At 38.1% G+C, this 25,232-nt stretch overlaps 1 protein-coding gene across 10 annotated transcripts in view; it reads right to left on the bottom strand.

Annotated features, from left to right (window-relative positions):
• GLRB (glycine receptor beta) overlaps positions 1-13,272 on the bottom strand; it is a 44,101-nt gene extending 30,829 nt beyond the window's left edge. The window contains exons 1-2 of one of the 10 annotated variants that reach the window (XR_009156387.1): positions 12,106-12,419; positions 10,655-10,809 (exon numbers count right to left, since the gene is read on the bottom strand). Coding sequence is in view for 5 of the 10 variants with exons in the window: in XM_058193660.1 (XP_058049643.1) it covers positions 10,655-10,809; positions 12,106-12,228 (278 nt within the window). In the remaining 5 variants the exon portion in view is untranslated. Of the gene's footprint in view, positions 1-10,654; positions 10,810-12,105; positions 12,420-12,651; positions 12,842-12,876; positions 13,039-13,059 lie in introns of those variants that run through there. The other 9 variants (XR_009156386.1, XR_009156389.1, XR_009156388.1 and 6 more) reach the window with 9 other exon arrangements.
• Positions 13,273-25,232: the final 11,960 nt, after the last annotated feature.

Here is a 25,232-nt window from a genome sequence, read left to right as displayed (position 1 = left end):
TATTTATTTATTTATTTGATTTTTATACCGCCCTTCTCCCGAAGGACTCAGGGCGGTGTACAGGCATAATAAAACCGACAATACAATATACAAGTTTAAAATACGATTTAAAAAACTTATTTAAATTAGCCCAGTGATTAAAATTTACTATGCTAAGACCCCGTTTAAAATTAATAAATTTAACATTAAAATCCCAATTTAAGCCAGCCCCGCGCGGATAAAAAGATGGGTCTTGAGTTCGCGATGAAATGTCCGAAGGTCAGGTATTTGGCGTAAACCCGGGGGAAGCTCGTTCCAGAGTGTGGGAGCCCCCACAGAGAAGGCCCTTCCCCTGGGGGCCGCCAGCCGACATTGTTTAGCGGACGGCACCCTGAGAAGTCCCTCTCTATGGGAGCGTACGGGTCTGTGGGAGGCGTGTGGTAACAGCAGGCAGTCCCGTAAGTACCCAGGTCCTAAGCCATGGAGCGCTTTAAAGGTCATAACCAACACCTTAAAGTGCACCCGGAAGGCCACAGGCAGCCAGTGCAGGCTGCGCAGGAGCGGTGTTACATGGGAGCTACGCGTAGCTCCCTCTATAACCCGCGCAGCTGCATTCTGGACTAACTGAAGCCTCCGAGGGCACTTCAAGGGGAGCCCCATGTAGAGAGCATTACAGTAATCCAAGCGAGAGGTAATGAGCGCATGAGTGACTGTGCATAAGGCATCCCGATCAAGGAAGGGGCGCAACTGCAGAACCAGGCGAACCTGGTGGAAGGTCCTCCTGGAGACGGCCGTCAAATGATCTTCAAACGACAGCCGATCGTCCAGGAGGACACCCAAGTTGCGCACCCTATCCTTTGGGGCCAGTAACTCGCCTCCAACAGCCAGCCGCGGCTGCAGCTGACTGAATCGGGGTGCCGGCATCCACAGCCACTCCGTCTTGGAGGGATTAAGCTTGAGCCTGTTTCTCCCCATCCAGACCCGTACAGCCTCCAAACACCGGGACAGCACTTCAACAACTTCATTGGGGTGGTCCGGGGTAGAAAAGTACAGCTGGGTGTCGTCAGCGTACTGCTGGTATCTCACCCCGAAACCACTGATGATCTCACCCAACGGCTTCATATAGATGTTGAACAGCAGGGGCGAGAGAATCGACCCCTGCGGGACCCCACACGTGAGGCCCCTCGCAGTCGACCTCTGCCCCCCTGTCAACACCGTCTGCGACCGGTCGGAGAGATAGGAGGAGAACCACCGATATACGGTGCCTCCCACTCCCAATCCCCCCAACCGGCGCAGCAGGATACCATGGTCGATGGTATCGAACGCCGCTGAGAGGTCTAATAGGACCAGGGCAGAGGAACATCCCCTGTCCCTGGCCCTCCAGAGATCATCCACCAATGCGACCAAAGCTGTCTCCGTGCTGTATCCGGGTCGGAAGCCGGACTGGAACGGGTCTAGATAGACATCTTCATCCAGGTGTTGGGGCAGCTGTCGCGCCACGGCACTCTCTACAACCTTCGCAACAAAACGAAGGTTGGAGACTGGACGATAATTACTCAAAATAGCTGGGTCCAAAGAGGGCTTCTTAAGGAGGGGTCTCACCACCGCCTCTTTCAAGGCGGCAGGGAAAACCCCGTCCAACAAGGAAGCGTTGATAATCCTCTGGAGCCAGCCTCGTGTCACCGCCTGAGTGGCCAGTACCAGCCAGGAAGGGCACGGGTCCAGTAAACATGTCGTGCCGTGAAGCCTCCCCAACAACCTGTCCACGTCCTCGGGAGCCACAGGGTCAAACTCATCCCAAATGTGCTCAACAAGACGTGCCTCCTCTCCCTCGCTTGGATCATCCCAAATTTGGTTTGATCAGCTTGCAGTCCAAGGGACTCTCAGGAGTCTTCTCCAGCACCAGAGTTCAAAGGCCTCAATTCTTTGGCGCTCAGCCTTTCTTATGGTTCAACTTTCACAGCCATACATTGCAACCGGGAAAACCATAGCCTTGACTATATGCACTTTTGTTTTCAGGGTGATGTCTCTGCTTAGTACTCTGTCTAGATTTACCATAGCTTTTCTCCCCAGGAGCAAGCGTCTTTTAATTTCTTGGCTGCAGTCCCCATCTGCAGTGATCTTGGAGCCCAGGAAAATAAAATCTGTCACTACCTCCATTTCTTCCCCATCTATCTGCCAGGAATTGTGAGGGCTGGATGCCATGATCTTAGTTTTCTTAATGTTGAGTTTCAAACCAACTTTTGCACTCTCCTTCTTCACCCACAGTTCCTCTTCGCTTTCTGCCATTAGAGTGGTATCATCTGCATATCTGAGATTGTTGATAGTTCTCCCGGCAATCTTAATTCCAATTTTTGATTCATCTAGCCCCGCCTTTCTCATGATGTGCTCTGCATATAAGTTAAATATGCAGGGTGATAATACACAGCTTTGCCGGACTCCTTTCCCAATTTTGAATCAATCAGTGGTTCTGTGTCCAGTTCTCACTGTTGCTTCTTAATCCACATACAGGTTTCTCAAGAGACAAATAAGATGGTCTGGTACTCTCATCTCTTTAAGAACTTGCCACAATTTGTTGTGATCCACACAAACAAAGGCTTTAGAATAGTCAATGAAGCAGAAGTAGATGTTTTTCTGGAACTCCCTAGCTCTCTCCATTATCCAACGTATGTTGGCAATTTGATTTCTAGTTCCTCTGCCTCTTCGAAATCTTGCCTGTACTTCTGGTAGTTCCCGATCCACATACTGCTGGAGCCTGGATTGTAGGATTTTAAACATAACCTTACTAGCATGTGAAATGAGTGCAATGGTGCGATAGTTTGAACATTCTTTGGCATTGTCTTTCTTTGGAATTGGAATGTAAATGACCTTTTTCAATCCTGTGGCCACTACTGAGTTTTCCAAATTTGCTGACAAATTGAGTGTAGCACTTTTACTGCATTGTCTTTTAAGATTTTGAATAGCTCAGCTGGAATACTGTCTCCTCCACTAGCTTTGTTGTTGCTCAGATTTCCTAAGGCCCATTTGACTTCACATTCTAGGATGTCTGGCTCAAGGTCAGTGACCACCCCATCATGGTTATCAGGGACGTTAAGCTTGTTTTTGTATAGTTCTTCTGTATAATTTTGCCACCTCTTCTTAATCTCTTCTGCCTCTGTTAGGTCCCTGCCATTTTGGTCCTTTATCATGCCCATCTTTGCATGAAATGTTCCCTTCATATCTCCAATTTTCTTGAAGAGATCTCTGTTCCTCCCTATTCTATTGTTTTCTTCTATTTCTGTGCACTGTTCATTTAAGAAGGCATTCTTATCTCTTCTAGCTATTCTCTGCAATTCTGCATTCAACTGTATCTTTCTCTTTCTCCATTGCCTTTCACTTCCCTTCTTTTCTCAGCTATTTGCAAAGCTTCCTCAGACAACCATTTTGCTTTTTTGCCTTTCTTTTTCTTTGGGATGGTTTTAGTTGCTGCCTCTTGTACAATGTTGTGAATCTCTGTCCATAGTTCTTCAGGCACTCTGTCTATCAGATCTAATTCCTTAAATATATTTGCCACCTCTACTGTATATTCATCTGGGATACGATTTAGTTCATACCTGAGTGGCCTAGTGTTTTTCCCTACTTTTTTCAATTTAAGCCTAAATTTTGCAACAAGAAGCTCATGATCTGTGCCACAGTCAGCTCCTGGTCTTGTTTTTATTGATTGTATAGCTTCTTCATCTTTGGCTGCAGAGCACATACTCAATTTGATTTCTGGGTTGACTGTCTGGTGATGTCCATGTGTAGAGTCGTCTCTTGGGTTGTTGGAAAAGAGTGTTTGATGACCATCGTATTATCTTAACAGAATTCTATCAGCCTGAATTTTGTACTCCAAGGCTAAACTTGCCTGTTATTCCAGTTATCTTTTGGCTTCCTACTTTAGCATTCCAATCCCCCATGATGATAAGAACATCATTTTTTGGTGTTAATTCTATAAGATGCTGTAGGGCTTCATAGAACCAGTCAATTTCATCCTCTTCAGCACCAGTGATTGGGGCACAGACTTGGACTACTATGATGTTGAATGGTTTGCTGTGGATTTGAAATGAAATCATTCTGTCATTTTGGGGATTGTATCCCAGTATTGCTTTTCTTACTCTTATTGACTATGAATTCAATAACTCCATTTCTTTTGAGAGATTCTTGCTCGCAGTAATATACCTCAAATCAAATCAAGTATAGTTATAAGAATATACAAATGAATAATAATAGGCAATAAGTAACAACCAAGTGCTCCAGGCTAAAACAAGTTTATACCTATTGACATCTAATTGCAATTGGAACAGAACAAAATTAAGCAACCTTCTTAGAAATTTCAGAGAAAAATCTGTTAATAAAAAGTGCTAAGAAGATTCTGTCAGATTCAGGCCAGCTCGTATGTTTGCAAAAAGAAAATATAACTGAACTAATTGCCAGTGCTAAGATAATGGGCAATGCAACAGTATATGAGCAATTATCGGTAATAAAGTGCCTATTGTAGCATCTGCAGTGGCAATCTGCAACGGCAATCTAAATAGAGCATATTATTAAATCACCTTCTACAAGCATAAATGGTATGGCATTGAATCTTAGGAATAGCAAAAGAGTTGAGGCAAAAATAATCCCCAAAATATAATTGGGAGGTGGGTCTCTGAATTTACAAATCAACACTAGAATACATTGCTTTGCCTCTAAAATGCCTGCTCCAAACCAATTACTATTAATGCTTTTTGGATAAACCATTCAGAGAAAAATAAAACTATTTATTAAACTAAATAAAACTATTTATTACTAAAACTATTCTCATGGAAGTGTTGAATTCCTCTATATGAAATACTGATGTTTTTTCAAAAGTTTAATTTTAACCAGTATCTCAAATGGCAAATTCACATGCAAATAGTGATAGACGGAAAATTTGCATACTCAGGAAAGCCTTAAGGATAATTCAGGGGCATGGAGAAAGATTCAATATAGAATAAATTACTTTTAGAATCATAATATGTTTATATTTCATAAAGGATAAATTGAATACCATAAAGCAAAAGCAAGAGCACTGTAGGTCTAAATAGTGTAACTGCCATTCAGATTGCTCCCTTTATGGCTAATGGATCTGTCATCAGATTGGAAAACCTCTATGCATGAGATGAAGCTTTGACAATTTGTTTTTTCCATATGGAAAATGAATGAAAGAGGATACAGTAGGTAATATTTAAGGACTTGATTTGTTCTATGTGAGTAATAAATGATTTATTTTGATAGTTGAAATGTCTTGCAGAAAACTGGACCACCTTAACTTTAAAATAAATATGTTCCACCCCAGTAGCAACTAATTATTGCTTGGAGGCTCTTCCAAGGACTATGACAGTGGTTCAGCTCTCTTTCTTAATAGTTGAGACAAATTAGGATCTTATATTGTTGCATAATACTGAAGAATGTATGTATAGTAATAAATCTGCTCTAATGTCCTTTTCTCCTATCTGCAGATTTAATATTAAAAAATGTTTGTTACCACAGGCATAATTACCAATTAACTTGTCCATTGTTATTGGTATACACTTCAGTCCTTTCTCCACAGTTTACCCCAGGACTAAAAGCAAATATAGATTAGGTATGACATGAGAACAACAGTTTTGCTCCACTCCAAATTCTAATGATGTTACACACAAGAAAACCCATAAAAATTCTTCTAGTATTTTCCACTGTCCTTTACTTTCTGCCTATTTTGCTTTGTGATATTGCAGTAAGGATTTTGTTTCACAAATTAGCAGGAGATAAATTAAAAGATAAGAAGAGAAAGCAGAGATCAGAAGAATTTCTGCTCTAGTCAAATTAATGGGAATGCTACATTCTTATTTCTGATTAATTACTTCATAATTTCAATTCATAATTGAAAAATTAGTCACCTAAAATACGAATTAATCTGTTAAATAGCTTCACATTATCTTCACTTTCAGAACTTGCATTTCAAGGGAAAAAATAGTATTGCAATTTTTCCTTATCCAATTTGATATTCTTTGTGGCTTTGTGGAGCTGTACCATCAGAGGTACAGCTCCAAAACATAAGAAGGTGGGAATTCTGTCATACGTCTAATTTAATTATATCTATAATATTAAGTTGAGGAAGGCCAAATTAAAATATTGGAATAAAATATTGAAATTTGACTCAGCCACATTTATCAAAAGCTGAATACCAACAGCATCTTTTGATGTTTCAGCATTAAGTCAAAACATTAGTTTATTATGAATCTGTCCCAATTTTTATATTAGATAAAAGCAATGTATAATGATGAAGATTTGTAACATCATTTGTAACATTATTTTTACTATAAAGAATACAAGATCACATATTTAATGAATTAGATAATGTTAAAATATCACTTTAAAAATAAAATCTAAACAACAAAAATGACTTTATTATTTAATAATAAATATAGGAATGTACGACTGAGAAACAAGTTAATTAAGATCTAAACAGACATTAAAAAGTTCAATCACTCAATAATTACATAATTAAAACTAAACTACATATATGGTAAGAATGCTCCTATTTTGGAAACAGAAAAGTATTTTAAATAAATATTTCAATATAACATAAACATTTAGACTACGCAGTTTCCAAAAATGCTTTAGCATGCACAGAACAGCACATGTAGTTCCTGCCTGTACATCTTAAAACAGTGACATATTTCTCCCCAAGATCATAGACCTGCCTTAAAAATGTAGCTTCTCTAGGTTGTTGCAAAAGAATTAGGTTTGGGTTACCACATGCTGCAAAGCCTATTTGGAGATCAAGTCCAAAGCACTATATAACTGATAATTATTCATGCAGCATCATATATTGCTTTACACAAATAGTAAGATATTTATTTAAACATTTAGTTCAAATTAGGAATTTGGAAATTATTCTCTTTCATTCAAAACATTTAAAAATTGGAAGAACAATTTCAAATATAAATGTCTTGTCAACACCTACAAGTAGCAAGCTAGTAAATATTGAATTCAGCATTCACATCGTGACACTTCTTTAATGTTGGCAGTGCTGCTATACAACCACTCACTCAAATAACTGGGTTCCTATGAAACCAACACAAAGACATCTGTTATATTCGGGTACTGATAAAAAAATCAGCTGATTTTTCCTACAGATCTAGATTGTGTTTGAAACTGGAAGATTTATTTATATTATATATGTATATTATAACTCTTAATTCTTAGAAATGGTTGGCTATATACATCACATATAAATATATGGTATTTTTCATACAGAAGAAATTAGATAGACAGTATGTGAAGTAAATCTGATTGGAAATCAAACACTTTAAATAAAACACTTCAAAATGCTTCTGATTTCAGTGCCATTGATGGCAGTAGTAGATTTTACTACCTCCACCTCTTTTTTGCAGTCTTTCTAGTGTGAGGAATCCTTGGTGCTCTCTGAGCTTGTTTGTCTGAGCTTCTTGAAGACATTTTATTACCAAACTAGGTCACATCATCAATGCTAGTAGGAAGTGGACTAGGAAGTGAATTTTATATACTAGTACCTTGCCTTAGTATATAAAATAGTCAGTGTTGGTGGGAATGGTCTTCATGGTTCCTTGATTGAGTTGTAGTTTAATGTTAGCCTGTTTGTCAGAGTTGGTAGTTTCCTGGTTACGATATTGTTTGCTTCTTTATTGTTGGTTTATCTCAGTGTTAATTTTGCTCATCTGGGTCTTATATAATTTCTCTATTCTCAAGAAATTGTAGTTTATTGAATGTTGACTAGGAGGAAATTTTTCCTTTCTATTGGACCGTAGGGACTTCTCACTATATATCTTTTCAATAACAAGAGAAGCTATAATCTAGATCAGGGGTGTCAAACTCACGTTGTATCGGAACTTTTTCCTCCTTCGCTAAACCGGGCATGGGCGTGGCCAGCACATGAGGCATCCGGACCACAGGTCAGGACTTTGACAGCCCTGATTTAGATAGTGACCTTGCCAAATTGTGCTACTAAATCTGATTTTTTGAGTTCATTCATTCAGTGCTATCATCACGATACTTATCTATGGTCTTCCTGGAGAGAACAAATGGCTGTAAACAACTTTTGCTTTTATCCACCTCTTTTTTCGTTTTGTCTCAAGAATCTTCCTCCTACAAACAGAATTTTCCAACTTCATAGCTGTTTTCATTGTCTATTCACTTAGCTATTCACTATCTTCTGTATACCTTCCTCTAAATCAGGTGTGCTTAACTTAAGGCAAGTTTATTATAAAGCTTTTTAACTATGCTGAAGGAAAAGTATATGCATGTAAATATTAATTATTAAGTATATAAATTATTTAAATTTAATTTAATTTTAATATAGTTCCTACCCTTTCATTACCACTTTACCAGACATTAAGGCAACTTAATGTAAATAAAATAGTAAATAAAAGTAGAAGTAAGACATTTCTAATTCCCCCTTAACATTTAAGTAAAATAACACTTCTAAAAAAATTCTGAGCAATTTGAAAAAAGCTCTACATAACTTTGAAAACTTCAATTCATAAAAGTCACAATTCATAAAAGTAGAAAATTGTTGTCTACAATCAATTCACATTTGCCTAAGTACTAATTTGTAACAAAACTCATTTCCAATATTGTGTTCATATGGATCAAGTCATTGCAGCTTGTCTAATGATTATCTGGAAGTAAAATTAAAGGACTTCTCACAGCATTCATGTTCTTTCTACGCCAACTCAGAAAGCTCAAAGTGCCCAAGGAGCTGCTGATACAGTTCTACAGAGGAATTATTGAGTCTGTCATCTATAACTGTCTGGTTTGGTTCTGAAACCCAACAAGACAGATACAGAGGATAATTAGAACTGTAGAAAAAACAATTACTACCAACCTGCCTTCTATTGAGGACCTGTATACTGCACGAGTCAAAAAGAGGGCTGTGAAAATATTTGCAGACCCCTCGCATCCAGGACATAAACTGTTTCAACTCCTACCCTCAAAACGACACTATAGAGCACTGCACACCAGAACAACTAGACACAAGAACAGTTTCTTCCTGAACACCATCACTCTGCTAAACAAATAATTCCCTCAACTCTGTCAAACTAGTTACTAAGCCTGCATTACTATTAATCTTCTCATCGTTCCTATCACCCATCTCCTCCCACCTATGACTGTATGACTGTAAACTTGTTGCTGGTATCCTTAAGAGTTATATTGACTGTTTCCCTATGACTATCATTAAGTGTTGTACCTTATGATTCTTGATGAATGTATCTTTTCTTTTATGTACACCGAGAGCGTATGCACCAAGACAAATCCCTTGTGTGTCCAATCACACTTGGCCAATAAAGAATTCTATTCTAAATTCAAACTCATGCATCTTTTTTCTATTATTTTTAAACTTTTCAAAATTTATCCTTGGAAAAACAAAAGAACCCTAACTGCACAAAATAAAATTGTATTGTCCAAACCTCAAAGCAGAATTCATATATTCTTTACTAATATCACATGGACCCTATCAAAATAATGAAAGTTAATTTAACTTTTTAGAATAGCAGGTCTTGTTCACTTAGAGGTCACTGAGTTCAATTATTAAAAAGTCATTGCATAATATGATAGTCCTTGACTTATGACCACAATTGAGCCCAAAAGTTATGTTACTAAATGAGACAGTTATGTGAATTTTACCCCATTTTACAACTTTTCTTGCCACAGTTATTAAGTGAATTTCTGCAGTTAGGTTGTTAAGTGAATCTGGCTTCCCCATTGATGTTGCTTGCCAGAAGTTCGCAAAAGGTGATCATATGACTCTGAGACACTGCAACCGTCATAAATATGAGTCAGTTACCAAGCATTTGAATTTTGATCATGTGACCATGGGGATGCTGCAGCAACCGTTAAAAGTGTGAAAAATGATCATAAGTCATTTTTTTTCAGTGACATTGTAACTTTGAACTGTCATCTAAATGAACTGTTGTAAGTCAAGGACTATCTATATATTTATGCATTAAGAAACAAAAAAACAGAGGAAATAATTTTGTACTACGCAAGCGCAAAATTACTGGTGAGACAATTGCACAGATGCTAGCTGTTAATTTCACTAAAACTAACAATTTATCTGTGACCATGGCATGCTAAGGTTGGTTATGCCTTCCATACCTTCAACTATATGAGTAAGAATTAATTTCTCTAATGTCAATTTGCCTAAAAAGTCACATTCTGGCTTTATGTACTCCTGGTCAACATAATAGAATAATTTCTCTGTTAATGCAAAATCAAGCTACTTGAGACAAGGACTTAAGAGGAATGTTATAGTATAATGATTAATACGCTTTTCAAAACTCACACATTTTAAAAATTGATTTAAGATTCTGATCATAATTTTGGGTCTGATTATCAACAATATGAAGTTGTAATCATAGCTTCATGGCAGTACACATGGTTTTAATTTACAAAGTTCCAGGTTCAAATTCTGCATTGAGAAAGTCTCTTGTCTAAATCCCTAAAAAGTTGTTTCAGGAAATGTCAATCATAATACTGAGTTACATGGATACAATTACAGTACTGCTTATGTGAATTATCTTGCTTCATGGAAAGCCTACATTTAATTATAGGCATTTCATAATATGCAACTATACAGTATTTCAGAAATTGTATAAAAATGTAATAAACATACGAAGGACAGAGATATTGCTTCTTTTTTCCTTTTCCTTTCTTTGAAGATTTCTCTTTGGAACAGACTTCCTCAACATATAAGGAGAAAAAAGCAACCACAACAATTGCCAAGAAAAACTTCATTGTGGGGACTTGAAGCCCAGGATTAAAGTTGACCTGTGTTAGATGAGAAAGAACAGAAATGCAATTTGATGAGGTTCAGTGAAGAACTAGGATATACTTCACACAGGAAGTAAACAGTATTAAACATCATACATATAAATAATTATTCTCCAATGATCACTTATTAGTGATCTTATTAATCTGGATGTTACATGATTTAAGGAAAGCTAAAATAGGCATATATGAGAACTGGTTTGGTATAGATGTTAAAGCATCTGATTAGGAACTGGCAGACTGAGAGTTATAGTCCTGCCTGAGCACAAAGTCATTTAGGTGACTTTGGATCAGTCACTCCCTCTCAGTCCTAGGAAGCAAGCAATTCCAAACCATCTCTAAAACATCTTACCATGAAAACTATGAGGATTAAGCCAGGGAGTTGCCAGGAATCAAAAACTGAATCAAAGGCACCTAACAAATAAATTAAAAACAGATATATATTTTAAAGCTCATTTAAGTTGTTTCAGTTTGGGGTATATATTTTAATTGTCACTATAAACTTTGCAACATACGGTCATCCTTTATTAATAAAACCTTACTATAGAAACCAATCTTCCAAAAGAAGCTATTGGCATGAACATTCACCTGCAGAATTTCCTAAATGGAAATACTGTAATCAGTCATGGAGTTTTTGATACGTATTTTCACATTATGCTACATGTAAGATACAATGAATTAGTTTTGGGCCCTGTTTAGAATTGTATTCTTCTGGTAGTTCAATTAATATTAACAAAACATTTTACTACTATATGTATACAGAATATACGGTATATTCATTCCCACTGGAATGTTCACCTTTTTATTACCATTAATATACTTGCATGAATTATCAATAATCTTCTATTTAACATTCTAATTTCAAATAGAAATAATGGCAGCTATTCATTGAAGCTGTTTTATTATTACATGCTCTTTGCATGGCACTTACTGAATATTCTGTATCAAGATAACTAAACAAGGAGTAGCATAATTGTTTACATTTAATACAAATACTGTTTGCTGCACTGACTGAAAAAAAACCCCTCTGCATTTATGATCTTCAACCAGCCTTAGCTCTCTAGAGAAAGTGACTGAGCATTATTATATGTGCTGCGTAGATTTCTTTCTCCATCCTTCTTTCGCCTTCTTACTCTGAATGCAAAGGTTGGATATTTATATCCCTTCAACATAATTCAACAGAATTTATCTCTCTAAGCTACAGAATTGTTGTCTTTCTTCCAACAGAAGAGGTATCTTCTTCTGGCCACAGCGATGGGGATTGCAGTCAGATTATGAGGCATGGGTTCTCTGTACCTCCCATAAGCACATCCAGGCTTTGACCAAGGACAGGCTCCAGTGCTGCAGCATTGCTAGAAATGGTGATTGTATCCCCTCACGTCTCCAGTGACAAGTTCTCCATAACATCTTCTCCTGCATTCAGTAGTGTGAAATTTTTGTGGCCTTTGCTGAAGTTATCGCATATTACTGAGGTAAACACACACACACACAGTGACACACACAGACTTTATAGGATCTTCACATAGAAGATCTGCAGAACACATTTCAAGGTGCAGAAATAGCACCTTTTGATTGGAGCACACATTTCTAAGAAAACACACACAACACACTTTAGTGATTGACTGTGTGACCTTAGCAACAGATGTCACTATTCCCCCCTTTCATCAAGCAACAATACCGAAGGCTTATCGCTTGTCCTCTCCAGCACCTGGTCGAGCCAGCAAGGCCTCTAAAACACCATTTGTCTCCCTTCCAAATGGGAACCGAGCAGTGGAGCCTGGCTTCTCAGACCCAGACCCTCGCACCTGCGCCCTACAGCTTTTCCTATATTTGGATAGCCACCTGCCTTCCTCCCCCGGATGAAAGTATCTCCCAGCCCGCAGTTTCCTCCCCTTCGCGTCTCGACCACCACAGCAGCGGCGGCGGCGGCGGCGCCCGGGGATTCCGCCGTCCCCAAATTCTTTCCCAACGTCGCTTCTCAGCTAGGGCGGGCGGCCATCCCGCCAGAACCTTTGCCGAGGTACTGAACGGAGGTACCGATGGAGCAGAGAGATGCCGGTCGCCCACCTCTGCAGAGCGGGACGCTGCATCAGCCCGGGACCTGCGGACGGGGAGGGCTCACCATCTGGGCACTTCCCAAGTCCCGCCTGCATGTGTGCCCGAAGCCTTCCCTTCTGACTTAAACGGAGGCGCAGGCACAAACTCCTGGCTGAGCGCTACGGCCCTTCGAGCCACGGGACAAGGACTTACCGCTAGCAGGAAGAGAGACGCCGGGATGGCTCAGCCTCCCCCGCCTCTCCCGGGATTATAGCCAGAGGTGACTGAACAGTCCGCAGCGGCCCATGGCCGAAGCGAAATTCACCAGCCCGTTTGGGAAGAGAAACGGAGCAATCCCCGGAGAGACGCCGCTGAATTATGAAAACGAGCCCCGCATCGAAAAGGCGTCCATGTTGCTACTGAGCATGTGCACACTCCACGAGAGGCTGTGAGGGAGCATGTGCGAGCCTGTTGCGCATGTGCCGTGGCGATGTGGCGTCTGCCCTTGCTCCTTTCTGCCCGCGTCCCTTTTCTGCCTTTTTAAGCCGTTTGCTTCAACGGATCTGCTAGCTCGGCTTTCTTCCCCTCTCTTCTGCGCGCGCCTCGCCTTTTTCGGTAGTTGGGGTTTCTGCCTTGAATTCATAAAAAAAACCAGTACAGAACTTCTACTACAACGATTTAGTCTTACAGTTGTTAACTGGCTGTTAATTTTCGCTAATGTGAAGTCTTCCAAGAAAATTAAGACGTTTGTCTCCATTTACTGCCCACTATTAAGGTGGCAGAGAAGATACAAGTAGTACTCAACTAATGACCACAGTTGAGCCCAAAATTTCTGTTGCTAAATGAGACATTAATTAAATGAACCTTTGCCTCATTTTACAACCTTCCTTGCCACAGTTGTAAAGTGAATCACTGCAGCTGTTAAGTTAGTGACAGTTTTTAAGTGAATCTGGCTTTCCCCTTTGCTTGACAGAAGGTTGCAAAAGGTGATCGCAACCCTGGGACACTGTAACAGTTATAAATACGACTCAGTTGCCAAGTGTCTGAATTTTGATCACCTGATCATTGGGATGCTGCAGCAACAGATGTAAGTGAAAAACAGTCATAAATCACTGTTTTCATTTGTAACTTTGAAAAGTCACTAAATGAACTTTTGTAAATCAAGTACTACCTGTACTTGGATTGGAATCGGCACCTATTTGCCTACTGGGATTCTTTCTCTGTTCTGATTGAAAGATGGATTTAGACTGAGTTCATTCAGTGCATTAAATGTAATGAGATTTCTTGAATTTGATTGGAAGTAAGAAGATGTTGGATCCATATAGGTCCTCATTCTTTTACATGGGATCAGACTCCACAGAATCATCTATACAATACAACCATCTATACAACCACCTGTTGTACACAACCCCCAACCTACCAACATCCAAAACTAGGTATGCACGCCCCTTACCTCTTCAACACCAATTACTACAGATCTCAAATGCAAATTGATAAATGCGAGAAGCATTGTTAACAAATTACCTGAATTTATCCTCTTGTTAAACAGTGGTACATTCGATATCATTTTTGTTTGTGAAACATGGCTGAACTCATCCCTTCCTGACTCAATTATCTCAAACAAAGAATATCAAGTTCATCGATCAGATCGTGAAATCCGAAGAGGTGGTGGAGTGGCTATCTTTTACAAAAAGTCACTGAATCTAAAAAATATTCAAGTTTCACACAAACTTTTTCTCCCTGAAACTATTGTATTTCGACCTTAACACTACTCTTCGATTCTTACTATGCTATAGAGCCCCTGACTATGTCATTATTTATTTATTTATTTATTTTATTAAATTTTTATACCGCCCTTCTCCCGAAGGACTCAGGGCGGTGTACAGCCAAAGTAAAAACAAAGATATATACAGTTTAAAACAACAATTAAAAAGAGCAAATTTTAAAGGCCGATTATTAAAATTTAAATTAAAAAGTTAAAAAATATTAAAACCCCAATTAAAATACATCACTAAATTATGCCAGTCCCGCTTTAATGAATAAATATGTTTTGAGCTCACGACGGAAGGTCCGAAGATCGGGCACTTGACGCAAACCGGGGGGAAGTTCATTCCAGAGCGTCACTGCCCCCACAGAGAAGGCCCTACTCCTGGGGGCCGCCAGCCGACACTGTTTGGCGGACGGCACCCTGAGGAGACCCTCTCTGTGCGAGCGTCTGGTCGGTGGGAGGCAAAAGGTAACAGCAGGCGGTCTCGTAAGTACCGGGTCCTAAGCCATGGAGCGCTTTAAAGATAGTTACCAAAATCTTGAAGCGCACCGAAGACCACAGGAAGCCAGTGCAAGCTACGAGCAGCGATGTCACTTGGGAGCCACGGCTCCGTTACTACTCGCGCAGCCGCATTCTGGACTAACTGCAGCCTCTGGGTGCACCTCAAGGGCAGCCCCATGTAGAGAGCATTGCAATAATCCAGCCTAGACGTAACCAGAGCGTGAGTGACCGTGCATAAGGCATCCCGATCAAGGAAGGGACGCAACTGGCGAACCAGGCGAACCTGGTAAAAGGCCCTCCTGGCGACGGCCGCCAGGTGTTCATCAAAAGACAGCCGTCCGTCCAGGAGGACACCCAAGTTGCGAACCGCCTCCTTTGGGGCCACTAACTCGCCCCCAACAGTCAGCTGCGGATGCAGCTGACTGTACCGGGATGCCGGCATCCACAGCCACTCCGTCTTGGAGGGATTGAGCTTGAGTCTGCATTACCCATGCAGATATGCTAATCTTACTGCTAACATGGGCTACCTCTTGCCCATACCCTCTCATCTTCCTGGGCGACCTAAATCTACCTCTCATTAACTGGATAACTAATGAATGTACAACTGATCCAATCCATACTACATTATACAATGCTGTTACAAACCTAGGTCTTGAACAACTTGTAACTAACAATACAAGACTCAACAACTGCCTTGATCTCATCTTCTGCAACAACTCAAACTCAATTTATGGACTACAAATTAAAGAACCTTTTTCCAACAGTGACCACTGCATGATTGATTTTCGTCTCAATATACGTCCATACTCAAATTGTCATAACAATAGTATCCCCATCTACAACTTCAAAAAAGCCAACTACGACCTTATAAACAATGGTCTTTCATTTATGGACTGGCAAAATCTGTTTGCAAACTGCAAAGCTGCTGAAGACCAGTATAGAGTTTTCCTACTTGAAATCAATAGAATCATTAAACTATATGTACCACAAATGACAACCATGATCAGGAAAAACAAACTACCCATATCAATAAAAAAGCTTCAATCAAAAAAAAATCCCTCTGGAAAAGAAACAAAAAAGGCTTTGTAGCAAATTTCAAAAACCGCTACAGAAATATATGCAACCAAATAAAAACTGAATGCACAAATTACCACACCAAACAAGAAGAGGACCTTCTGCACACAAATTCCAATCGTGCCTTTTATAATTTTGTTAACAATAAACTTAAAGACACAAGATCCATCCCACCACTAAAAGATTCTAACAACAAAGAATGCAATGACGAAACAGTTAAAGCCAACCTCTTCAACATATTCTTTGGCTCAGTTTTTGTTAACAGCGATGACACATATCCGACATTCCACAAACGTACCAGCAATGAACATGATGACTTAACTCATATAGACTTCACAGAAGAAAATGTTGGAAAAGCTCTTCATAACATAAAACCATCGCTATCTATTGGACCCGATGGACTATGTGCCTACTTCTTAAAAAAACTTTCCACTAATATAGCAGAACCCCTAAGCATAATCTTTGATAAAGCTTTCACTACCAGTTCCCTTCCCAAACTTTGGTCACTGGCCACAGTCATCCCTATCTTCAAAAAAGAAGACCCCAGCTTAGTCGAAAATTACAGACCAATCTCTCTATGCTGCGTCACCTGCAAAGTCATGGAATCAATCATCAACCAATCCATTACCTCACACTTAGAAGCAAACAACCTACTCTCCAATAAACAATTTGGTTTCAGGAAAAAATTATCATGCAACTTACAACTTCTCCACTGTAAAAACATATGGACTACAAATCTCGATCAAGGCAAAACAATAGATGCAATCTACATAGACTTCTGCAAAGCTTTTGACTCAGTAGTACACGATAAACTTCTCCTAAAACTAAAATCCTATGGCATTTCAGGACCCCTTCACAAATGGATATCTGCTTTTCTGTCTAACAGACAACAAGTGGTCAAAATTGGCAATGCTCTATCAAATCCTGTTCCTGTCAAGAGTGGCGTTCCTCAAGGCAGCGTCCTTGGACCAACACTCTTCATACTATACATTAATGATCTTTGTGACCATATCTCAAGTAATTGTGTTCTCTTTGCTGACGATGTCAAACTATTTAACACCACTGATAATACATCTATCATTCAAAAAGACCTTGATCATCTAACCGCTTGGTCTAAAACTTGGCAACTCAAATCTCAACCAGCAAATGCTCAGTCTTACATATAGGAAAAACAACCCAAACACTAAGTACATACTTGATGGACATTACCTTACAGATGACCCCCGTTAAAGACCTTGGACTTTTCATGTCAAATGATCTAAGTGCCAAAGCCCACCGCAAATACATAGCAAAAAAGGCTCTAAGAGTTATAAACCTAATCTTGCGTAGCTTCTTTTCCAAAACACTACACTACTAACCAGAGCATATAAAACATTTGCTAGACCAATTCTAGAATACAGCTCACCTGTTTGGAACCCTCACCATATCTCTGACATCAATACAATTGAACGTGTCCAGAAATATTTTACAAGAAGAGTTCTCCATTCCTCTGTAAACAACAAAATACCTTATCCCACTAGACTTGAAATCCTGGGCTTGGAAAACTTGGAACTCCGTCGCCTTCGACAAGACCTAAGTTTAACTCATAGAATCATCTATTGTAATGTCCTTCCTGTCAAAGACTACTTCAGCTTTAATTGCAATAATACAAGAGCAACCAATAGATTTAAACTTAATGTCAACCGCTTTAATCTAGATTGCAGAAAATATGACTTCTGTAACAGAATCATCAGTGCTTGGAACACTTTACCTGACTCTGTGGTCTCTTCTCATAATCCTAAAAGCTTTAACCAAAAACTTTCTACTATTGACCTCACCTCATTCCTAAGAGGACCATAAGGGGCGTGCATAAGCGCACAAATGTGCCTACCGTTCCTGTCCTATTGTTTTTCTTTTCTTCTTCCTATATATATATATATATATATGCTTATACCTTTATATACTATATAACCTTTCTGTATGATAGTTACATATATTGTTGTGACAAAATAAATAAATAAAAAATAAAATAAATAGAATCATACCCATCATCATAGTCATGGAACTGATGTTTTCATGATATCACCACTGTGTTAAAAAAAGAAAGCCAGTGTGATATAAGTTAAGATACGTAACTGTATCTTAGATACAAGACCCAGGATCTTTTTTTTATTATTATTTATTTTGTCACACAGTATATATAAGCATAAGCATGAAATAATTATACAGTATATAAGCATATATATAAGTATGTATGTAATAACTATATTAATTGGATATAACGAAAGGAAACAGGACAGGAACGGTAGGCACGCTTGTGCTCTTATGCACGCCCCTTACAGACCTCTTAAGAATGGGGTGAGGTCAATAGTAGACAGTTTTTGGTTGAAGCTTTTGGGATTTTGGGAAGAGACCACGGAGTCAGGTAGTTTATTCCAGGCATTAACAACTCTTACTGAAGTCATATTTTCTGCAATCAAGATTGGAGCAATTAACATTAAGCTTAAATCTGTTGTGTGCTCGTGTGTTGTTGCAATTGAAGCTGAAGTAGTCTTCAACAGGAAGGACATTGTAATAGATGATTCTATGAGTTAAACTCAGGTAATGTCGCAGGCGGTATAGTTCTAAATTTTCTAAGCCCAGGATTTCAAGTCTGGTGCATAAGGTATTTTGTTGTATTCAGAGGAGTGGAGAACTCTTCTTGTAAAATATTTCTGGACACGTTCAATTGTATTGATGTCAGAAATGTGGTAATCTTGTCCAACCTCAGCCACAGAAAGTGGGTGATATTAGTCCAATCCCCCCCCTAATACCAGATTTAGTCACAAGCTCATTGTAGGGGAAAAAAATAAATGGGTCAGTATGTAAACTCAATGAACTTCTGTACAAAAGATGGGAAATCTATAAATAAATAAAATGTGGATCCAAAGAAGATCCAATCTTCATGGATTTGCTGGATTTTTTTTTATCATATATCTGCCTGAAATCAGTATTACAATACATATTACATCAATTTGCACAAAAGAGACCATAGGAACCACAAATCTGACAATTTTAACTTGAGGCAAAAAAAAAGTATTAAAAAAGGGATCCAAAATATAAACTCTCACAAATTTTTATGTTTTAAGCTGAAACTGCCATTAAAATAAAGCAATATTTCTATCTTCACAGACCATTGATCATGAGTCAATTAACCAATACTGTACTTTCAAATAACTTCATCCAAAATATGAGTATCCATGCCTTGTACTATAATGATTCATGAAATGATCAAATTCATAATTGTTAGACCTTGATAACAAATATTTTCTATGATTAGTTTAGTTTTAGTTTTATTAAATTTTTATACCGCCCTTCTCCCAAGGGACTCAGGGCGGTGTACAGCCAAAAGATAAGAAATATAAAAATATACAATTAAAACAACAATTTAAAACCGAGCAAATTAGAAAAAATGGCCAGTATTAAAAATTTCAAATTTCAAATTTCAAACCCTAAAATGATAAAACCCCAATTAAAATTTAAAAATATTAGGCCAGTCCTGCTGATTAGATGATAGTTTCAGGTGAATTCACGTAAAAATAATGAGAACGTGTACTGGATTCACATTTTTGCACCACGAAATCACCAAAGCATAGTTTACAGTATGTTACGCAGTCAGATATGAGCTGATCTTCTTCAGCAATTCCAAGTAGATACTATGTAAAAATACAATCAATTTATAACTTCCTTGGATTAATGTTTCTGTATTGTATTTTGAATTAAAGTTTCTTAGTTGTGTTGAAAATTTTTGGATCCATGCTTGTAAAGATCCAATAAGGCAATAATCCAAGTATAAGTTGCTTAGACAGTGATTTACGACTTTTAATGAAAGTGATATACACTATAGCCCAAATCGTAGTAGTGACACATTTGAACCAAAAGTAATCTTATGTAATAATTATATTTCATCCTTAGATACTCAAACAGGATTTTCCTTTCAATGATAAAAGAGAAGCTAGAAGTATGGTATTTACTTGTGTTCCATTTTACGATTATTATCAAAATCGTAACAGCTTATTTTAGTGCTAACTTGCTTCTTTCCTCAGAAGTACAGGGAATTACAGAACAATGGAGCAACTTTAGACTTCAGCATCTGGATACTAGCTTTTGTTTATCAATGGATTCATCATAACTGAAAACATAGGAGGAAAGTCATGTTAATTTTTTTTAAAAGAGGTACACCAGTTTTTGACTAACAAATTGTGTTAAAAGTTATAGCTCATGCAGATACACAGAGTGGCTAGACTGAGCTACAAACCATAGCTACATCTATCCATCAGGGGGAAAAAATCTGAAATCTACTGGCAAGAGCCAAAATAATATCTAATTGTTTGTGTTTTCAAAATGAATATGAGCCAACACTTTTTTTTATTTTGAATCTTGGTGATATCTAACACTTGATTACACCTACAATTAACAAATGCATTCAGAGCTGATCCACACAGTTTGTCTCAGCATGACTAAGGGGCACTCAGGCAGGAATATAAAGCATCATACTCTAACCACTCCAGCCTTCCAAGAAAGCAACCTGCAAACAACTGTTTTGTGCTTTACATCAGTAATTCCTGAGTTGTGCCAGTGCAAATGGTGCTGTCCAATTTGTGTGCTGTACTTAATTTTATTGTAGGCAAACACTCTACCCTAGTTTGTTATTGTGCATTATGACAGAAATACTTTCTCCTATCCAGGGACTGGTCACTATTTTCACAATCATAATTTTTACAAGTTTACAAGTGAAATGTAGGAATTTTTTTCAAGTCTATTAGTGGAGACACCTGGATTACATCAACACATTTTCAAATTGCTCTAGTATATGTCCTTAAAAACATGCCCAATAGCAGTGCTAAGGAAGGCAGATTCAACAACAAACAAAAACAAAGATTGATTTAACTTGTTTCAAAAATGGACTTGGGCTGTTGTGTGATCTCTTACAAAAAGAACTGGTACTAAACCCATATGGTTTGTGCTGACTTACCAAATAATTTTTAACCATTGCTTTATCTTGTGGAACAATATTCAGTGTATGTTGGGATGATCCATGGAGTTTATCAGTTTGACCTTGATATGTGTGTGTTTACACACACACACACATATACGTGTGCAAAAACTAAAATATTGTAATATATATTGACTTCCAGTAACTTTCCAAAGAAAACTGATATTTTTTTTTGGCCAATACGTTCTGAACTTATTTGGCTCTTTTGGTATGCCTTTCTGAAATGTGAATTTTTAGCAGCCAAAATTAGCTTTTACAGATTATTTTCACCGAAAATGATCCTGATTTTGGCTTTTCTATTAATCCATTGTTAACAATAAACATCTGGTCTTCTTATTAGTCTATTCCTAGAGTTACATAGGAGGCAATGGAAATAAGAAAATAACAGGAAAGAACAATTCATTTTCTTCTGTTCTTTGTCCTGGCATAAGGATTTCAGTTCACACAGATAAAAAGAGTTTGAATTTCTGAATGTCACACATTTGTTCCTAAAGATTTTTAATGAATTTCAAGTTGAGTAACATAATCATATATGGGATATAAAATATTGTGGAATGAGAACATATTTCAATTTCATATCACTTTTATCTGGTTTCTAAAGAAAAAAAACATATATTTTGGTTCAGAAGCAGATGATTTTCATGATGAAATCTACCACATGAAATGAATTATTTATGGCACATGCTACTTTCAGAAGAAAAACTGTACAACCCTCACTGACTCATAAAGAAATTACAGAGCTATGTATGCTGGTAAGAAAAATGGCCTATGGAGTGGAAGCTGAACGTTTCCACTTGTTTCCACTTACTGACCACAAAGTATGTCTACTCTCTTATTAGAGTACTGATGTTTTTGAGCTTTCTCCTTGTGTCTTTGATTTATATACAAGCAACATAGTCTACAACCTGTTTTACAACAGTTGCCCAAAGTAAACATATGATTGTATTTAAATCACGGGATCCTTGGATTTCTTGCCTAGTGCCCTTGTTGTGTATTAACATTATAGTTTAATATCAATAATAGCCATCTGCCTTAATGTATTGTATAAAACAATAAAATGTGGCTATTCCAGGGGTGAAATGCTCCCCCCTCCCCCCGCCCATGCCCACCCACTTGCCTACTTGCTGCTTCTTTCGGGCTCGCTAAGCCTTGCTTTGGCTGCTACAATCAGTTGCATCAGCTAGCAACTCAATCTGCCTCCCTTCAGTCGAGTAAGTGGGGGGGGGGGAGCTTTAAAAAAATAGTTAATTGGGATTTTTTTTAAGGAGTTTTATTTTATTTTTTTTAGACAGCAATTTAAAGTTAAGGAAGTTTTAAATTTAGCTGCTTTTATCTAAAAATATAAATAAAATAAAATATTTGTGCAGCTTTCTGAGATTTGGTGTGTTTCTGTAGTGTTTCACTCTAACGACACAAACACACAAAATCTCACAAAGCTGTATGTGGCATTTTGTGTGTGTGTGTGTGTGAGAGTCAGTTGGGTTGTGTGTGTGAAGTGTGAAAGTTGGTTTTTGAGCTTTTTATGGCTGTGTGAGGTACCTGCTTGTTGCAGGGGCCATTTTGGGTGAGGTACAGCTGTTTTTACTTTGTGTGTGAGTCAGTTGTGTTATGTTGTGTGTGTGTAAAGTGTGAAAGTTGGTTTTTGGTATCTCTTATTGTTTCATGTACTTTTTTTATTATTTTTATTATTTATTGTTATTGGCCACGCCCACCCAGTCATCTGACCATGAAGCCACACCCACCAATTAAGCCATGCCCACAGAACCAGTAGGGAAAATTTTTAGATTTCACCCCTGGGCTATTCACAGAATTGTTCACAAAATATTTATTGGGTTTTCCAATAAATTATTTCCTATTGCACTTGAAATACTCTCTTCTCCTTTGGTGAAGGTTTACTTGCACGAAAAGATTTTCTTTCTTTCTCCCTTGGAAGCATATCAGTAGAACTTCTTGTATTTAATCTTTCTGAGATCATAATTTATGAGATAATAATTCCACAGTTCATCTTATGCTTCAGTTGCAGCTGTTTCTGGAATAGGAAGCCAGGCTCCTATTCACTTGCCTTATGACCTCCAGATTGGACTATTGCAATGTGCTCTACAGGTCATCTGGCACAGAATGCAGCACTGTGGCAGTTAATGGCACCAGTTACATGGTGCATGAGACACTACAGCTCCATTAATTGCACTGGCTTCCAGTGTGCTCCCGGATGCAATTTAAGGTGCAGGTTGTCACCTTTAAAGCCCTTCATGTCTTGGATCCAGGTTAATTATGGGACCATCTCTCACCAACAGTCCCTGCTCACCCTACCTGATGTCCAGATATTGTTAGCAAAGGTATGTTATTAGGGGGTGCCCAAAAGGAGAGCATTTTTTGCTGCGGCTCCTGCACTTTGGAACATCATATCTTCTTAGATTAGCTAGGCCTGAATCCTTGCATGCCTTCTGAAGGGCCTTGAAAACTTGGCTTTAGTCTCATTTCTGGAACTCGGTGTGTGTGTCAAAATCCATGTTCTGGCTGTGTTGATAATTGTTGGACTGATGTTCTAATGCTACTTGTTTTATTTTTTTACATATTTTATGTATTTTATTGTAAGCCACCTACAATCATACTATATATATAAGTGTCTACCAGGAAGACATTAGATCTGCATGATCTTTGGAGAGAGCACAATGAAAATTGGGTGGGAGGAACACTTTTCTTTGCTATGTCTTGCGTTTTGAACATGGATTTTTCCCAATTCCCAATTACACTTTGTCTGAATAAAATAATGCTGTGATTCACAACTTATAACCAAAATTAGTGAGCTTTATAAAATTCAATCAACCTTTTAGGTAAATAAACACTGAGAGACCATGAGTGATCACAAAAGAATAGTTATGTAATAAGAATTTGTCATTTGTGTTGTGAAATTGGAGGCTTTAATTACCAGATAGATCCTTAAATATAAATTACATTCCTATTTCAGATCCAAAACTTTAACATTTGCACAACAATTAAGTAATTCTCATTCATTGTTATTTTATCATACTTAGCCCAAAACCTTACAAAATTAAGTTAGTTAAATCAGATGAGACCTTCGATAGGCTTTGTTGTTGTTAGTTGCGAAGTCGTGCCCGACCCATCGCAACCCCATGGACAACATTCCTCCAGGCCTTCCTGTCCTCTACCATCCTCTGGAGTCCATTTAAACTCATGCCTACTGCTTCAGGGACTCCATCCAGCCATCTCGTTCTCTGTCGTCCCTTTCTTCTTTTGCCCTCAATCTTTCCCAGCATTAGGCTCTTCTCCAGTGAGTCCTTCTTTCTCATTAGGTGGCCAAAGTATTTCAGTTTCATCTTCAGGATCTGGCCTTCTAAAAAGCAGTCAGGGTTGATCTCCTCTAGAACTGACTTGTTTGTTCGCCTTGCACTCCAGGGGACTCGCAGGTGTCTTCTCCAGCACCATCTGTAGGCTTACATGGTTATTATTATGCATGCCACATTTAAAGATGACATCAAATGTCCCATATAATTTCTTAAAAAATGCTTCATTTTGAGAGGCCTGAATACTGTAGAAAAATCAGCTTTTGTTAAGTGCCTTTCCATTTTAAATTAAGTTAATTTTAACTTACAGAAAAGCAGAATTGATGAAATTCATATAGTACTTTTATAACTCTATCAAGAAGTAATAGGAAAAAGGGTTTAGCCACTAGATATGTTTGATTTACCAAAACCTCAAAATTAGTGCATTGTCTTTGATTGGACAAAGCAACCATCTCTACTCAGAGACTGGCTTTCTCATTCCCATATTCTATAGGAATGAGAATAAGTTTTCAGGGAAAAAAATGGTGAGAAGAAAAGAAATCAAGGAAAATAAAATATCCAATTGTGAGTTTCAAAAGTTCTCTGTAATCATTGTTCCTGCCATGAAACTACTGAAGACTAGATCTTGTTCAAAAAGACTAAGTAACCAATATTGCTAGGCTCCCTATACTGATTTTATTTGGAATTCTGTTTCAAATAAACAGAATATGTATATGTTCAGAAC

Source organism: Ahaetulla prasina, chromosome 8 (genome assembly GCF_028640845.1).
Source record: "Ahaetulla prasina isolate Xishuangbanna chromosome 8, ASM2864084v1, whole genome shotgun sequence".
Classification (NCBI taxonomy): Eukaryota; Metazoa; Chordata; class Lepidosauria; order Squamata; family Colubridae; genus Ahaetulla; species Ahaetulla prasina.
This window is presented reverse-complemented; position numbering and strand designations above follow the sequence as displayed.